We start from the raw sequence: 18,844 nt of genomic DNA on the forward strand, positions 1-18,844 counted from the left end.
CACATTTGTTGTGAGAAAGGAAAATTTACTAAGCTTAGTTATGGGGATTATGGCCTTGTTACTTTACCAAATGATGAGAAGGTGAAAGTAGAAGGTATTGGTGAGGTTATTATTGAGACTCTTGGAGGTGTCAAGAGAAGACTTGGTGATGTAAGGTATGTACCTAAGTTTGAGAGGAACCTTATTTCATTAGGTAGACTTGAGAGTAAAGGATGCACTTTCAAAGCAAGTGGAGGGGTTTTGAAAGTCATTAGAGGGAGCATGGTGCTCATGAAGGGACTAAGGAGTAAGAGGAACTTGTATGAGTTACAAGTTAATTGTGGTAGCCTAGGCCACAAAAGTGTTGGTGATGGTGTGTTTGGGTCAAGGAGAGTTACTTTTGAAGAGGATAAGAATATTGGACTTGAGGGGGAGATTGTTAAAGCAAGTGCCAATAATCTTAATGATGACGTTCACTTTAAACATATAGTCGAACATTCTTTGTCTTGTACTTTGGAGAGGGTCGATAAAGATGTGTCGAATATGGGTGGTTTAAGGTTTGGAACGGTTGATGAAAGTTGGTTGATCAAAGCCACAGGAAGTCCAACAGACAACATTGGATCCTGTTTTTGGTCAGAATTTGTAGGGACTATGCAATAAAGTGGTGCATTACTCTATTATTTATTGTAATGTTTATTGTCATAGTTAATTAGGATGTTAATTGAGTTGTTAAATGTTAGTTTATGGTGATTTATGAGGGAATACTAAGAGTCATGAATATCTTGCCTATAAATAGGATTCATCACTCATAGTATCAAATCACCACAAACACACATATTGTTGAGAGGGCTATTGCATTGTTAGAAACTTGAGAGTGTTCTTACTTTGCTTTAGTATTTGTGATCTTGAGAGATTGTTCTCAAGGTAAAGGGAGTTTATTATACTTGTAATTGTTGAATTCAATATAATAAACTACATTTGAGGGGGAGGTATTCTAAATACCTCATAAACACTTGTGTTCTTATTTTGCATTATTTTTCATTTGTTTTTCTTTGTTGAATCTCTTTGAGGCTTGCGCATTCAATTGCGCTTTCATATGTATATATATATATATATGTATATATATATATATATATATATATATATATATATATATATATATATATATATATATATGTATATATATATATATTTATATATATATATATATTATGTATATATATATATATATATATATATATATATATATATATATATATATATATATATATATATATATATATATATATATATATATATGAAAAACGTAATTTTATAATTTAAAGTTGAACACAAATAACAACATAAATAAATATTTTTACCTATATATTTTATAATAAACAAGGGAATTATATATTTTTCCATTTACTTTTCATGGAAAATTATCAAAATAAGTTAAATTATTTCCATTATTTTAAAATAACATTCACTTTTGAATAACTCGATATAATCTCAATTGTTATAGGGTTCTTCTCAAAATATACCCAGATGACATGTGATCAGATAATTAGATAAAACCAGTCAACAATGTGTTTTTTTATGCTTTTGAAATAAAAAAATTATAAATTTTTTTATTTTTCATTTGAAACCGTTTCATAGTGATACAAGTTCATAGAAGGAATCAAATTCAAAAAAATGTGTGTTTTAATAGCTAAAGTGTCAATTCAACATGTAAAATAATGTGATAAACATTAAACAATAAAAAAAAAATTTAAGTACAAATATAAATATTTTTTTAAAATAATATCACGATGAGATCATATTGGTAAATGAAAATTTGTGATTTGTGAAAGAAAACAATGCTTTACAAGTAATCTTGGGTTCAAAAACTTCTAATTTCAAGGAATTTTTGATTAAGTGAAAAAAAAAATTAATTAAATAAACTAACTTTCAAATATTTTCCAAAAGTAAGCGTCCAAACCCCAAAGCTGTGCTTTGGAGCTGTTCGCAGTTACTAACTGCGAACAACATATAAGACAAACTAGCTGTTCGCAGTTAGTAACTGCGAACAGCTCTTTTGTCTTTTATTGCTGTTCGCAGTTACTAACTGCGAACAGACCTGATCTACAAAATCAGATCAGTTTCTGTTTTTTCGCAAATTCGCATTTCTCAAATCCTACTTCACTCGACATTTCCACCTTCTCCCTCTAAAACCATTGATTCATTTCATCAAATCGTGCAATCCTCTTTGAATTTGGCACTTCAAAATTAGTGTGGGATACTATAGCTTGCGCAAAGGTAAATTGTTTTGTGTGTTTTTTGGTGTATATTTGGATTTTAGGGTTTTAACCAAATTTGTTTATTTTTTCAAATGTAGGTTTCTAGTTGTTAAATCAAGACTAATCTTAATCATCCATAAGCATTCAAGGTAATTTCTGATTGTTTTTATAGCTTTATGTTGGATTTTGAAGTAATGTTGTTGTATTATTTGATGTTGATTAGAAAATGTTGATGTTGATGTTGGTATTAGAAATGTTATTTGTGAACTTATGAATTGATTTATTATTTGGATTATGTGTATTATATATGTATGAACTTGGCTACATTATGGATTTGAATAATTTGTAGACCAAAAAAGATATACCACCTTCCTTGTTCACACATACTTGCTGTGTGCATCAAACGACCCCTTTCATTTAGGAGGTTTGTGGATCCGTGCTATACTAGTCAAAGTTATGCAAGTACATACGAACATTACTTCATGCCAATGATCGATAAGAGGTCATGGCCGCAATACACGGGCTTTGAACTTAGACACGATCCCGCTCAAATTCGGGGTATAGGGAGGCCTAAGTCTAAGAGAATTGCCAATGAAATGGATGAGGGTAGACCAAATCGATCTAATTGTCGTCGTTGTGGGAGCGAAGGTCATAACACTAGAACTTGTCACTCAAGGTAATATGTTATATATATTATTCTAGAATAATAATCTGTAACTCAAGGTAATATGTTATACTCCCTCCGATCTTATGAATTAGTCTCATTTGCTTGGGCACGGATATTAAGGATTGTGTGGGGTCCATTAAAAAGGGTAAATAGTAAAGGGTAAGTAGTGAAGGATAAGTAGTGAAGGGTAGTTGGGTAAGTAAGGTATATGGGGGTATATTCGTAATTACTTGTGTGAACTAAGGGTATTTAAGTAAAAAAGAATTACCAAAAATAGAAATGGGACTGATTCAAAGGTTTTGCCAAATAAGGAAATGTGACTAATTCATAAGATCGGAGGGAGTATATATTTTATATTATTACATAATAGTAATATTAACTAAAACTAACACGAACACAGGAGTAGAGGAGATGGATCCAGCAGCTCCAGGACCCGTAGACCCTAGTGTGTTAACCATGCAGCATGAGCACAAGAGTACTCCTCTTTGGGATGCCCAGGTTAGTTTACGATAGTTATGATTTACATTTTACTATTGCGTACATACAAGTAACTTATTTATATTTCAATACTCTTAGGTGTCTGATGCGGAAACGCTGGGCACCAGGCATCCAGATTCTGTTCCATGGGTGATCGATGATAGCATCATCCCATACTTAGAGCTAACGAGGTTATACGACTTTCACCTCGTAGCATACGGCAGAGTTGACCGTGCCATTATCACGGCACTGGTCGAGAGATGGCATCAGGAGACGCATACATTTCATCTCCCTCTAGGTGAGGCTACCATCACATTGCTTGATGTAGCCTTACTAACGCGGCTTCCCATAGAGGGACGTGTCGTTTGTACAGGCGGACGCCAGCTATCAAGCTGGCGTGACATGGTGCATCGCATTTTGGAAAATGTTTGAAAGTTAGTTTATTTAATTAATTTTTTTTTTTCACTTAAGAATTTCAAAAATTCAATTTCAAGCAAAACAGTTCATAGTTAGCTCGGCTTACAAGTACACTTTATTTAAATGAGCAGGCCCAAAAAGTGTAAGCGTAGATTGTGGGCCTTTGAGGCAATCTTATAGCTGGCCGTAAATAAATTTCAAATGAACTTTTGAAAAATAAAAAATATATTTTTGATAAAAAAGTTTTAAAAAAAATTTCTGATTTTTTAAAATAAGTGTCTCATGTTCAAAATCTATGGTCAGAATTATTCGTTGTTATTAACAACAAACAAGTTTAAAAGTTGTTTAAAAAGTCAAGTTGTTCGCTCGCTGTTAGAGGTATTCATTCGAGTGATCGGGTCAGTTTCGAACGGGTATCATTCGATTCGGTTGCATTTTGGATCGGTTATTTTTCAGCTGTGTGTTACAACGGGTCACACTCGGGTCGAGTCGGTTAGTCACGGTTCGGTTGGAGATCAGTTATTCAAGCTATCGGGTTAGCATCAGTTCGGTGTCGGTTGAAGTTCGTGTCAAGTGTCAATCGGTCTCGGGTTGTCATCGATTACTAATTGGTTCGGTTTTGTCGGGTACTGATCGGGTTCGAGTTTTTTTTTAAGAGCAAAATTCAGCTACGTATTACTAATTACTATCGATCGAATTAATATTTAATTAAGTTGTTAGTCAATTTTTAATTGATGACAAGATTCCCTTTATTTAAAGCAAAATAGTTAAAATGCAAATTAATTAGTAATCATTATTATTTTGTTACTTTAACTTGTTTAACCGGAAATTAAAATTATAAAGTTCTATCAATATTCATCTAATTCAATTAAAAGTAGTTAAATAAACATTGACCATTGATTTTTAACTCTAAATATAGGAAACCATGTATTTATAAAATTTAATTTATTAAAATATCTAACACTTTATTAGCTTAACAAATAAGATGATTGAATATGAGTCTATCATACTTCTATGTTAAAAATTGGTTCAGGTTTACAGCAGTTCGATCTAAAATTCGTCCGAGTTAAGTTGGTTTTAGCCGGATAGAACTCGGTTTTGAGCATGATTCGGGTCGGTCATTATTTGGTTCGGGTAATCTTGGTTAACGGTTATGTGTCGGTTACAAAAATCGGTTACAGCTCGTGTTCAGCTTTCCCATTTTCGGTTGTCAACCGGTTCGGGTACAATTTCAGTTCGGGTACTGTCGATTCGATAAACCAAAAAAAGAAACACATTTTCGGGTCGGTTTACTTTCAGTTTCGGTTTGGATTTTCGAGTCGGGTCACTTTTGAACAGCTCTACTCGCTGTTAATAAATAGACAAAAAAGTCAAATGAAATCAAATTTCAAAAAGTCGAAAAAAATTTATTTGTAAATGGACAAAAAGTCTAAAAATACTATAATTATAATATAGTTTTATCATATAAATGATCAAAAATTAAAAATTAAATCATCAATGTTATAAAACCTTAATTTTGAAATATTAAGATCTTTTACATAAATAAATAGATCATTTTTAAACTTCATATATTTGATCTATAGAATAATTGATACTTTTATGGCTTATACTTCTAGAAGTCAAGTTTCACACACCATGGGTATACTAAGCTTAGTTAAAATCTATTGATCAAATTTATTTCACAAGAAATTTTCAATTCCACAATATTATCATTGACTAATGACCAACCTTGAAGGTCAAAATGGTCCTACCATAACCCATTAGATTTAATGTTGAAAAAGACCTTCATAATATAAAAAGAACTACTAAAGGCTCAAAATTACAAGAATACAACCACTATTTTGTGCATAACAAAACCCATTAAATCAATAAGAATTGCTAGCTCGAAACACTTACTACCCATGAGTTTCAATATGGAGAATATTACCATACTCATAAAGTATTTAGCTTTATTTGTAATTACCTACTTAACTTTTTATCATTTCATCCTACGTTCCAAGCATAAGGCCAAATTGTTTCCACCAAGCCCATTTTTTTCCTTCCCTATTATAGGCCACTTTTATCTATTCAAAAAACCCCTCCACCGTTCCCTAGCCCGATTGGCGGCCCGTCATGGCCCGGTCCTCTATCTCAACATGGGTGTTCGGCCCCTCCTCTTACTATCCTCTCCGGAGGTAGTGGAGGAGTGCTTAGTAAAAGGCGATGCCTTTGTTGATCGCCCTCGACTTCTTCCTGGGAAGTACGGGGGCGATAATTATACCAACATAGCATGGTCTCCATATGGGGATCACTGGAAAAACCTTAGAAAAATTGCAGCCGTTGAGATATTATCTTCCCAACGGCTGCAAATCCTTTCAGAAATCCGAGTAGAAGTGGCTCAATCTTTTATTCGTAGGATGATAAAGGAGAGCCACAAAAATGGAGGAATAGTCGATTTGAAGTCCGCCATTTTCGGGTTCACCTTAGATAACATGATGAGGATGTTAATGGGGAAGAGTAACTATGAGGAGACTAGTGAAGGTAATGAAGCTACTAGAAGATTCCAACAATTTGTGGAAGGGAGTTTTAGGGTTGGTGGAGCAAATAACTTGGAAGATTTCTTACCATTTTTGAAGATACTTAGATTTTTTGGGGTTTCACCTGAAAATTTCATGAAGAAATTGACTAAAGAGAAAAAGAATTTTATGGATGGATTGATGAAAGAACATAAAGAATTGGAAAAGAAAGGAAAATTGTTGGATTCAAGGAAAAGAGCAATGATATCTGTTTTGTTATCCCTACAAAAGGAGGATCCTCAATATTATTCAAATGAGATGATTTCAAGCCTCATTTTGGTATGTATATTCCATTGCTAATTTCATACACAATCATGAATCATGTTAATTGCTAATTGCAATATTTTATTTTGTTAATCTTTGATTTATTTTTTTCATCTAATTGAATTAGAGGCAAATTCAAGATATTATCATATGATAGGTTGAACATTCATATCTACGTATGTGTTATATCAACTCGAAAGCAAAATTTTAGTTGACCTAAAATATAAGAATTTGTTAACTAAATGAGACAGCCATTAAGAGACAAATAAATATATTTAAAGCAAAGTAGCTAACATACTAGCTAATAGTCTCTTGATGAATTAAGAATAAGAACGTGTTCAAATTAAGCATAAACACACAATAACAAGTTTTATGACCTACATGGATGACACTATCCAACTTTTTGTTTCAGTTTTTTTTTTTTTTTTTTTTTTTTTTTTTTTTTTTTTTTTTTTTTTTTTACTCCTATCTACCAAATACCTATCCTTATTTCCTTTTTTGCCCCTTTCATTTTATTTTCCTAATTTTATTTTGACTTTGATCCATATTTGTTCTTTAAATCTTTTTCACATATTTAACTAATATTCTCGTCTCATTCATAAATTTCTTTCACTTTTTTAAAATATATAAATTTCTTTTACTATTTTTACTTTTTTTTCTTAATTTTCAATATATAATTAAGGCTATTCTTTTAGGACAGAAAGAGCTACTATAAAGAGTGACAAATGTTTTTTTTTTTCTTTGAATGTGTAGTTGGAAGTCCAACTTTAATAACCGTCATTTAGGCTGAGCTCATTTTTTAAGTTTGGACAATTTAGTCAAATTATACTTTTAAAATTACAATATATTGATCGGTTGCCAATATTAAATTAATAAATTGTCATTAGAAATGGTGTTTCGTTGTCTTATTGACACTAACATTGCTTCTTAATAGCTCTTACAACAATTATAATGAAACAAATAAGTAATTCTTTAAGTAAAAACGATGTTAATTTGAGAATATTTATTTGTAATAGAGTTCAGCTAAATGACTTAAATGCAGAATTTAACTTAATATTTGAATTTTATTTTTATATTGATATTGAGGTATTTGGAAATCATTTCACGAAATTTAATAAATAAAAATCTAACATAAATTGATAAGATTATTTATCTTATCAGAAAGATTTAGACCTAAAACTGCTTAGGTCATTATTCACCTAAGTCATTTTTGATTAAAAATCCTATTAATAGTAAACATTGTAAAATTTATAACATATAACACATAAAAATGATAATTAAATTAGTTATGTATACATGTATTAATTAACCAAAGTTTTGGATTTGATTATTTATTTTAATAGTTATATGTCTTTTTCGTAATTTCAAGAAAAAAGTTGTTTAATATTGTCATATATATAAATTGCATTGATTGCTCAATTGAATCCACCTGTTGGAATTGCAATTTGGTGATCTTATAATATTAGTTAATCCTAATAAGATTACTTGAAATGATCAATTTATTGACAAGCAATCAAAATCGAATCTTGTTTTAGTTGGAGCAAATATTTTTTTCGGGCAAAATTTTAGATTCGATGCTCACATAGTTGACTCCAACATTTTTCTCATTCATATGTATCAAGACTTCTAGATGTTGTGTTATTCATTTTATTTTTTTCTAGATTAACTATTTTTATCAATTCATATTTTTTCTTCTACTAAAATTGTTTTCAATTGCTTCAACTTATAAAATTCGTTTGAATTTGCTCCGTCAATAAGGTCTAACACATGTTATACTATAGGCCCTATTTCAAGGTGGAACAGACACATCATCAGCTACAGTAGAATGGGTTATGTCACTACTTCTCAACAATCCAAATATCCTAAAAAAGGCACAACTTGAAATTGACACAAACATAGGACACAATCGTTTGGTTAAAGAGTCAGATAGAAACAACCTTCCATATCTTCAATGTATCATATACGAGACACTAAGGATGTACCCAACAGGTCCAATAGGGCTACCCTACGAATCAAGGAAAGATTCCCAAATAGGAAAGTTCTTTGTTCCTAAAGGCACAATGCTTATATATAACATATGGGCTATACATAACGATCCCAACATATGGAAGAATCCACGAAAATTCAAGCCAGAAAGATTTACGAACTATATGGAAGGTTCGACGAGATTTGGGTACAAATACATGCCTTTTGGGACAGGGAAAAGGAGTTGTCCGGGACAACATTTGGCTGATAAGGTTGTTTGGTATGCAGTGGCAATATTGATTCAATGTTTTCAGTGGGAGAGAATTGGTCATGAATTGGTTGATATGAAGGAAGGTGGTGGAGTTTCTATGACTAAACTTGAGCCCTTACAAGCTCAGTGCTCCCCTCGCCCTTGTATCATGGACTTGCTTTCTCGATTCTAAAGGAGGCGCTGTGAGTTTCGATTATGATATCTTATCTGAAAAGGCGATATTTACTTCAGTTAAGACAAGATCTGATTCTCGTTATAAGTATAATTACAATAAAACAAAATAAATGAATAATGTAGATATTTTTTTTTTATAATAAATGGATAATGTAGATTGGTTTAACAATATATTTGAGATATGTTCATCTTAATTTTTGTTTTGATGTTTATTTGTTCTTGCTATTGATGAAATAAGTTGAGTGTTTGGATTTTTATTATTTACAGCCGGTCTACTGAGAAATCTTCTTTATGAGATACGTCTTTTAGGCTAAATCCATTAATGCTTAATGCATACTTTTATGCAACATTTTCTTAAATGAATTGACCTAATTAGAGAATTTATGCATTATGTTTTTTAAGATTTAACGTTAGTTTTTAGAAGCAAAATTTTTTTTAAAGAAGGATGTGTTATTACAATTCACATTAGGAGAAATTGTTAATAAATACTTATAAAACTCTTTTTTGTCATAATCATAATTACTAAAAGATTTTGTCAAAAAATATCAATTGTAATTTTAATTGTCAAATGCGATCAACTAACGTACGATCGATCAACCTCGAGCATCCATTCTTCAAACACACACTTACAATTTTTATTAGCATTTTAAAGGTTGGATATGACAATTTTGGAAAGATAAACATCGTTGTGGTCTTTTAAAGGATACGTGTTTTTTGTCGAGACGTAATTTAATATGAAGTTTTTATCGAAAAAGAATCACTACTGTCAGAACTTCGAAAACGTATATTTTGAAAAGATGCTCAAAATAAATACTATTAGAGTATATAACATATTATGGGTTTCATTTATTAGCTTAAGCTTTTGGTCGAATTGGTTCTTTAACATCGCATTAGAAGCCAATATAACAAGAGATCACAAGTTCGAATCTCAATCACCCTTCTGTTAAAATGAAATATTTAGCGCCATGTATAATAAAAATTTATGTCGCATCCATACTTTTAGCCCAAAGTATTTTCAAATAAAGAATATGTTAGAATATATAACATATAGAGTCAAAAGTGTTTTTTTCCTTTAGTTGATGAATTTAGTATAATTTTTGCTTTAGTCAAATAGTCAATAAACAAAAGAACAAGACCGCTTTATTAGTTAGACAGTTGAATGGATAAACATGAGAAGTTGACAGGTCCAAGCTTCAATAGTAGTTAGACTAATAATAGTAGTAGTAGACTAGTAGTAGGAGTAGGATGGAGAATACGGTCAAGTCAGGCTATTACATTTTACAAAGGCTTGACCACTCCTAAGTACTAACGGATAACATGCCTTGTATAATAGATTAATACAGTGAGTCAAAGTAAACAAGTTATCGCAACTTTGAACTTAATTCTCGATGTTCGATTTCTAAGCTTCGAATAACTAGTCTTGTCAAGGATTATATATTTCACAATAAAAATACTTAATTTCTTAATATGTATAATTAAAATAACTTTATTAGAACTACTACTTTATTTACGGTTAATAACAATGAAACAACGAACAAGCTCTGGCATTAGGTTGAACAAAAATACGCTTATTTTGAGTATTACTTTCTTAAAAGCTTATTTATTTTAAAAAAATTTTTTAAAAAAACTTTAAAATTCAAGAGTTTGCAATTTAATGCATCAAATCAGGAGAGTAATTCAGGTGAAAACTTTCTACAAGACTTACATGAAAGCTCAGCCTCTCACGTTCTTTTTTTACCTACCGGAGAAGGTGACATTCTTATTCTACTTACAGGAGAGGGTGAAAACCTAAAGATGAGCATTAGCACAAGTTCAAGACTATTCAGATTCAGTCGACGATAAAACTAGTTGCCTCAATATACAGACGATACAAGCTAGAAATGAATGAAATCTATAGCATAAGCACTAGCCAAATACTTAATGCTTTTTGCATAAATACATTACACAGGTGGAGCAATATTTTTTGTTGTACTACAGTTGCAGAATAAATGCCACTTACATGATCATAGATGGTTCAACAGGACGTATATTTGCTAACAGAATTAGTTACATGTCTGAAATGAGATTTTCTTTATCTAAGTCTCTCTTTTCTAAGCCTTTCCAATTCCTTCACCATTTGCCAGTGTTCCATCGATAAATTTGTCTCACCGTAGCTCAATGATATAAGTTTACTCATTGTCAGCAGTCTGCAACCAAAATATAATCAGAATTATAGTTTACTAATAAAAAGATCGAGACTGAGCCGGTAACCTATAATAAAGTTGAGCATTCACAAGCTACAACAGACCTGCTAAAATCATGGCTCCCCAAGCTTCGGTCTACTTGCCGTGCAGCAACTAGATCATCTTCAACAACCTGACAAGTTTAAAACTAGCTAAGTTCAATTCTCTTTTACGAGCATTTACTCATTGCATACAGTCAAATGCACCAGTCAAACACAAAGCCCAAGGAGATTGATTTATTATTAAGATAAGCAAAGTGAAAAACGACGATACCTTTTGCATTTCAGGGCTAATTGAATGTGATAGTGATCTTAACGTAGTCAAGTACCATCTCCAAGACTGAAGTATCTCTTCATCTATAGTTTCTAGGGTGCCTGTTGTTAGAGGCTGGAAAGGTAGTACTAAATCGGCTGGTAGGATGTTGGATTTACCCTCGGATAAAACAAGCAGCTGCACATCTGCTGTCATATCCATTTTGTAGTACTGGAAATCATATTCAACCTGAATAGGAATTTTTCTAGTTGTAAAAAAGATGTTGAGATCAATAAAAAAAATCTCAGGAATGGCACAAAGATGGGTTATCAGAATCATTTCTGAACATTACCTGCAGAGATTCTGTTAAGTTCTTCAATGATCTTGCATTTTCAATGCCGGTTGAGTTCAAGGTCCCAGCCTGCAACTGTGTCTCATCAATAATCATGTGTGAGCCTTCTGCCAGCTGAAGAGCTCCAGAAACCAATCTGCCACCAGACCATATAATAAACTATTAAGTGTACGAACAAGGAAAAAGAATACTAGTAGGAACCATTAATGTGTTACGGACAATGGCACATACTTGTTTTCCTGATAATCCTTTTTGGGGACAAGCATTGCACTGTTAAGATACTCAATTGTGAGAGGCATCTGCTGTGTAAAAGGAAGAAGTTCCTGCAATTTGAGGGCAAGACGACTTCCAAAGACAGATGCAGTTTCCTTGCTAAAGTTGGTCAAGTTAAGTGAAAGCTTCCCAACAGCAACACCTTCGACTCTTGAATGCACCTGTAAATCGGGACAAACCCAAAGATGATTATCCTATAGCTACCTAATACTTAAAAAACTGGACATCGCTCAAGTTGGAGAAAACTTATGGAAAGCAACATGACAATAGGAACAAAAATATACCCGAGACAGGAGATGAAGCAACAAAAATTGAGCGGCCACTCCATCATTACCCAGAACAGCTGTGAGATGATTAAGCAAGCCCTCCCTTATTCCTCTCACCAGTGATGGATTTGCCTATGATAGATAGTTAATGAGTTCAACTGCCCACTGAAAATGAGACATAAAATACAAGGAAAGAATAAAGCAAATTACTTCAGTTATAGGTGAACCCTCAACAAAATCATGAATGGCAAGCTTCTTGTGCATAAGACAATGGATACGAGGTACCTGCAAAATGAACTAGTCACCTCAAGATTTACTAAGACGTCCCCATTAGTTGCCACTAAGCAGGAATGGATTAATTTGTACATTTTGTAATGAAATCATAGGTTCATGAAATCATCTAGCGTCTACACCTTACATGATACTCAAATATGGGAAGAGGATATGCCAAGGAAGAGTTGAGATGAATTAAAAGAAAGAGATATGTGATAGTAAAACATGTTTAATGCATGACTTAGGCTTGAAGAGAAGCAAAAATAGCATTCTTGTATAGTAACTTCACTGAGCAGATATAGATATTGTATTAACAAGCCAAAATTTCAAGGTTCTAACTCTAAAAATATCAAGGGGCAACGATAGTCTCACAAGAAAGTCTAAAGTCACTCTGAACAAACCTTGCTGTGGGGTACTTGGGCCAAGTCATCTTCATCAAAACTGCTTGAGTGCAGATTAGATTCGTCCTTGCTTATTGCTAACTCTGGATCAAAACTCAAAACACCAATAAACTCAAAAATCTCATTCAGTTTTAAATCAGATTCAGGTGAGTCATAGACCTGCCCAGAAAAAAAGTGTTACAAGTTACTCTTCCAATAGGAAAAGACACATCAACAGATGATAACTGAAGACAGTTCAGTGATCACAAAGCATACCTTAACCAGACAAGGAAAACGATTTCTCTCTGAATCAGGCAGTGCAAAATGAGTGGTTCCTTCATTTGCCATGTCTTCTTGCATTACAGAAGAGGAAGGATGCCCATCTTCCCTCTGTATTCAGAAAATAAATACTATATAAAATAAAAACAAAGTCCAATGAAGAAAACACAGGTTCTCCAACTACAGTATAGTTAATAAAAGACTAGTTTATCGTAAGCACCATGTATGCATTTATCCCTAAATAGCAGGGAAAATTCAAGATACCACTATTCAAGTAGGATATAGCAGTGCCTGTAGCAGATGGGTGTTTTGCATCAAACTCGACAATTCACTGGCTATAGCTAAAGGTGTTTCATATGTACAAAATTCAATCACCATGATCACAAATTACTACCATGAAGGTGTTGGCCAACCTATCTCACTCCAAACAAGCCTCTATATATCTTGAAACAGAAAGAAGTGTGGCTGCTATAAGAATGTTTTTACAATGAACCAAAACCAATGCTACACAATTCAAGACTCTTTTAATGTTTCAGATAACCTAGCACCAGTTACCTATGAAAAACCAAAAAAACAAAATCATATAAACTGATACATGTTCCTCTTACCATCTTTTTAGTAATTGGAGAATCCGGACAACCTTGATTTGATTCCTGCCAAACGTAAAAAAAAAAAAAAATTAAATGAATCATAAATGCAGAAGAACACACTAAAACAATATCATGAAAATTAGGTAAACCTATGATTTTCAAGAGACAAATTTCCAGACTAAGTTTTTATTAATTGATGGAGCTCAAGACAAAATACAATCCTCAACAATATACAAAAGATGCACTTATAGGTAAAGCTTTCAATGAACGTGTATTTAATCCTATGATAGGATGAATTACACAACAATGTTGTCGTCCCCTAAAAGTGAAGATCTTTTAGTTACATATGAAAATTTCATTAAGACTCAAGCATATAATTGAAGCATGTTTCCAAAAGCAACTAAGCACTTCAAATAATTATGAAGGTCATATTCTTAGAATGCACAACTTATAAGAGCAATGAAACACAAATGTCATGAAATAGCAAGTCTTACCAACTCCATATGATCAACAACTTGGCCATCCTCCCTCGGACGCTTTTCTCTCTGTTGCGAAGTCAAATTCCTTGGATGATTGGACAAAGATTCTAAAGGCTCAGCCCAGGAATTCAGCCCCGGGACCTAAAAATAACAGGATAAAGTCAATACACTTCTGAAAAACACTACACAATGTCTAGTTTTCTTCCCAGCCAAATTCTGACTTTTAATTTACTCAAAACCAAATTAAGCAAGCCCAAATTTTATCAGTCAAAATAATAAGCTTAAATCAAAAGCTTTTATAAAACAATCATCACATATCTGGTGTTATTATTCATCAAAGTGTCAAAAACGTGAAGCGTTAAGAGCATTCAGAAAGTGGGAAAAGTTACTGACCGGAACGCAATAAAGCAGGCGACGCTCCCATAACCGCATATCAGGTGAATAATCCATTTGGAATTGACAAACATCTGAGTATTTATTCGTCTTCCAATTCAAACCATCCTTCAAAATTGTTTTCATAAAAACCAAAATCAATTTCTCCATTTCAATAATATTCACCAAAATCAATTTCTCCATTTCAATAATATTCACCAAAATCATAACAAGAACTTAGAAAGTTTTTGCTTTTTACCTTGTAAGCACCAACATAGAGTTCATTACCCAACATATCTTGAATCATTCCACGAAATCGAACAAGAGTATTAGGTTGAATATACTTAACACTCGTACTATTAAGAATCGGAACCTAAACAATTACAAAAATCATCAATTAGGAAAAAAAATGAAAACCCTAAAAATCGGAATTTGCTTTTCTAATTCAAATTGAAATACCTGTGAAATGTTACCATCATCAGAAAGAAATTGACGGAAGACATCAATGGCGCCCCAATCAGATCCGTTGGATGTAGAAGGGTTGAGGCCGGAAGATAGGGCTTTTTCGAAAGTTAATCGAACAGCTCCAAGTGGATTTGCAAGACAATCGTAAGGTAATCCTACCATTTTTTTGCAGTTGTTGATTGTTCTCACTCTTCAATGATGATTTGAGGTTTGGTGGAAGGAGAAGTGCAGAGGAAAAATGGCGAACGGCGAAAGAGGAGGGTATAAAAGTAGATGGGGATTTTCCCGCCAAATCGATAAGATGGAGGTTTCCCGCCATTTTGGGGTTTTCTTGACTAAACGCGATTCTTAAACGGATGTTATGTATTATACGCGTCGTTTGGAGACTAACTTAGATTATACTCCCCCGAACCAATTTAGTTGTCCCTCCCATTTCCTTATTTGGCAAAGTCTTTTTAGTTGTCCCATCTCTATTTTTGCCAATCTTTTTTTACCTAAATATCCTTAGTTCACACAAGTAATTACGAATATACCCCCATATACCTTACTTACCCAACTACCCTTCACTACTTATCCTTCACTATTTACCATTTACTACTTACCCTTTTTAATAGACCCCACACCATCCTTAATAACCATGCCCAAGCAAATGGACATCTAAATTGGTTCAGAGGGAGTATTTTGTTTAGATTGTTGAGCCAATGTCTATAAGCCTAGAATAGAGAACTAATGGATATTTGACACACATACGATTGGTATTGGACATTTAAGGGGTGTTTGGTAAAGGTTTTTTCTATGTGATAAGGGATTCAATTAACTTATAAGTTTAATTTTTGTTTGGTATCAAATTTGGTTAAGCGAATCCGTTACTTAAGGGTAACAAATAACCTCATTTTGTTTCCTGTCATTTAACAATGATAACAAATTCCCTTTCTTCCCTCTTTCTATCTTGCGAAATTCATAAACTTCGGTATACTTCTATCATAACTTTGTATTTATCACCTGTACTTATGAAAATCAAATTTCAGCCCATGTGAATAATTTAAAATAATATATTTTATATTTTTTAAATCTAGTTTTTAGTAGTAGTAGACCTAATAATGTAGTGGAAAATTAAAATTTATTTTTGTTTTATATTTTTTAGGTTTGACTTTGTTTGTTGTAAATTGTTGTTCATCACTTTGATTACCATAGAGGCAAATAGCAAAATAATGGGAAACAATGTGTTTTCCTTACTTGCTTATACCAAACAACTAATTACAATAATCCTTATCATTACCGTTACCCTTCTTTAAGACTAAACTTTCCATTTCCTTTCCACTCTTTATACCAAACACCCCCTTAGAGTATATAAGACTTAAATTATTACAATATAGTACTCTCTTCGTTTTTTTTTAGTTCTTCTCATTTACTTTTTGCATAGTTTTCAATATAAATTTTAAACCTTAATATCTCTAAATACACATAATAAAAAATTATAAAAAATACATGATAAAAAAGTATACATTTAGACGAATCTAACGAGATCTCACATGAATATATTTTATCTTCTAAATATGTGTCAAAAACATTAAATAAATTTCTCTCTTCTTAAGGTGAAATATTCCAAATGGAATAAAGAACGGAGGAAGTATTTATTAGTGGGACAAATAAGCAATACTACTATGTTCTCTTTGATTTGCATTAAAGAGAAATTGATTTAATTTTTAAAAAGTGGTAATAAATAAAGAGAGAAAATAAATTGTGTGAATGAAATTAAAATAGTTAAAATATAGATGAGATTTATTGTGATTGGTGTGACTTGAGTGCACATTTGATGAGGTGCATTCATGTGTGACCTTTAGGATGGAATCCCATGAATGTGTTAATGTGGGTGTATTAAGTTAAGTTTTGATGATTGATTTATGATGGTGATTAAGTATGGATTAAGAAGGTAATGAAGTGTGAGAGTTATGGGACTTAATGAAGAAGTGGAAAAGTTGATTCAAGATGCTCTACTATGCAAGTCGAGCAAATACTGTCAGAAGCCTCTGAAGAGCCGCTCGACCAGCTCGCTCGACCGAGCGAGCTCCAGGTTGGATCTTAAGCAATACTACATTCATACTTTTTGACACGTTCATTTGTTGCTATGTTCATTTGTTAACTAATTTTGAGCATTTTCATGATATGATAATTAAGTAGCATGCAAAACACTTTTCATTTTATTTGATGAATTTTTGTTCAATAGTTAAAGTAATTTTCATCGTCATCATATCTAGTATTACATTCAAAAAAATTATGATCAGAAGAAAGAGGATGGATGAAAGACAACAATTCATACCAATAAAAGATGATGCAGCTTAAGAGTCACTCGACTTCAGAAAGACCTACAAAGAAAAGTGATTGTTAATTCAAGTGCCAAAACTCTTAATAGCGACAATGAATTTGATCACTTAATTGAACACATCTTATCTTGTACTTTTGAGAAGGATGGTGAGGATGTATTGAGTTATAATGTGTTAAGGTTTGGAATGTTACTTGAGGTGTTTGATGTGGAGTATATGAGAAATGCATTGAACTCGGTAAGTATTATAGTATATAATATATCATGGGGCCTCAACCATCAAGTTAAGCTTTTGGTTTGGTTGAGTTGGTTTCTTGGTATTAGATGCCAATGTGACAAAAGTTCATGGATTCGAATCTCAACCACTCTCATTTAAAGTGGATTATTCAGCGCCTGTGCGCATCCACACTTCTAGCCCAATGGGCCCAAGATATGTTATATACTCTAACAGTAAGAGATGCCTTGAACAAGGCAAGAAATGACTTCGCTAAAGATCTAGATCATGCCTTGAACAAGGCATGGAATGGGTTTGTGAATTGCTCAAACAAAGCAACGGAAAAACACAAACAGAAGATGGCAGAGGAGTCTGCTCGTTCGAGCAACATGAGGACTCGTTCGAGCAGATCAAAATACACCAATCAGAATGTGTACGGACAAGGGCACTCGTTTGAGCATTTGCCTTACTCGTTCAAGCGGAAGTTCAGAAGTTCCAACGGTTAGTTTTTGATATGTTTTTGTGTATGGAAAGCTGCATTATATTTTTAATTTAATTGTTGTATTATTGTAGAAATTTAATTGTGATTCTAAAATGTAGTATACCCTCTATATAAAAGGCATAAACATTTCTAGAATCAACACACACCCTAGAGTGAGGGCTAATTCATAGTAAGGGGCTAGGGTGTTTTATCATAAAAGCTTTCTTACTTTGTGTTAGTATTTGTGATCTTTAAAGATTATTCTCAAGTTAGGGGTATTTATATTACATTGTTGAATCTATATAAATAAACATTTGCTGAGGGGAGGTATCTAGAATACCTTGTACCTCTTGTGTTCTTCTTGCTTATTTCTTATTGTTTTCATCTTATTTTTCATTTGTTAACAGACCGGAGAAATTATTTAGTGTAGCATTTTAAAAGGGATGGAGTGACTATGACAATTTACTTCCTTCTTTCACTATATTGGCTACAATTACTTATTTAATTATTCAAATTACTTACTATATTACTTCCTCCTATTTATTTTAAGTGTCTTACTTAACTTATGCACTCTATCCAATGAACATATTCAATCC

The 18,844-nt window shown here is 32.6% G+C and overlaps 2 protein-coding genes across 3 annotated transcripts; one reads left to right on the plus strand and one right to left on the minus strand.

Moving 5' to 3' along the window:
* The first annotated feature begins 5,634 nt into the window (after positions 1-5,634).
* On the plus strand, positions 5,635-9,193 carry LOC130803226 (cytochrome P450 81Q32-like). The gene is made up of 2 exons (XM_057667399.1): positions 5,635-6,632; positions 8,399-9,193. Exons 1-2 carry the CDS (start codon positions 5,700-5,702, stop codon positions 9,023-9,025), a joined length of 1,560 nt encoding a protein of 519 aa, XP_057523382.1. The 5' UTR covers positions 5,635-5,699; the 3' UTR covers positions 9,026-9,193.
* A 1,783-nt stretch (positions 9,194-10,976) lies between these two features.
* On the minus strand, positions 10,977-15,471 carry LOC130803227 (mini-chromosome maintenance complex-binding protein). 2 transcript variants are annotated; one of them, XM_057667401.1, is made up of 14 exons: positions 15,225-15,471; positions 15,025-15,138; positions 14,787-14,894; positions 14,409-14,534; positions 13,933-13,977; positions 13,322-13,435; positions 13,067-13,225; positions 12,603-12,677; positions 12,411-12,524; positions 12,085-12,287; positions 11,854-11,989; positions 11,523-11,750; positions 11,315-11,382; positions 10,977-11,213 (listed from the first exon to the last, which is right to left on the minus strand). In XM_057667401.1, the coding sequence occupies exons 1-14, from the start codon at positions 15,390-15,392 to the stop codon at positions 11,099-11,101; spliced, it is 1,773 nt and encodes a 590-aa protein (XP_057523384.1). In that variant the 5' UTR covers positions 15,393-15,471; the 3' UTR covers positions 10,977-11,098. The 2 variants fall into 2 exon arrangements, with proteins under 2 accessions (XP_057523384.1, XP_057523383.1); XM_057667400.1 differs by having other exon boundaries at positions 12,603-12,689; positions 15,225-15,465.
* Between the last annotated feature and the right edge of the window lie 3,373 nt (positions 15,472-18,844).

The sequence above is a fragment of the Amaranthus tricolor genome, chromosome 16 (assembly GCF_026212465.1).
Source record: "Amaranthus tricolor cultivar Red isolate AtriRed21 chromosome 16, ASM2621246v1, whole genome shotgun sequence".
In the NCBI taxonomy this organism is placed as follows: Eukaryota; Viridiplantae; Streptophyta; class Magnoliopsida; order Caryophyllales; family Amaranthaceae; genus Amaranthus; species Amaranthus tricolor.

Coding starts and splice junctions, on each gene's coding strand:
- LOC130803226 (XM_057667399.1), top strand. CDS start 5,700: ATGAGTTTCAATATGGAGAATATTACCATACTCATAAAGTATTTAGCT. Junction 6,633..8,398: donor TGATTTCAAGCCTCATTTTG/GTATGTATATTC, acceptor GTTATACTATAG/GCCCTATTTCAAGGTGGAAC.
- LOC130803227 (XM_057667400.1), bottom strand. CDS start 15,392: ATGGTAGGATTACCTTACGATTGTCTTGCAAATCCACTTGGAGCTGTT. Junction 12,525..12,602: donor AGGGTTCACCTATAACTGAA/GTAATTTGCTTT, acceptor TATCTATCATAG/GCAAATCCATCACTGGTGAG. Junction 12,288..12,410: donor TGCTTCATCTCCTGTCTCGG/GTATATTTTTGT, acceptor CCCGATTTACAG/GTGCATTCAAGAGTCGAAGG.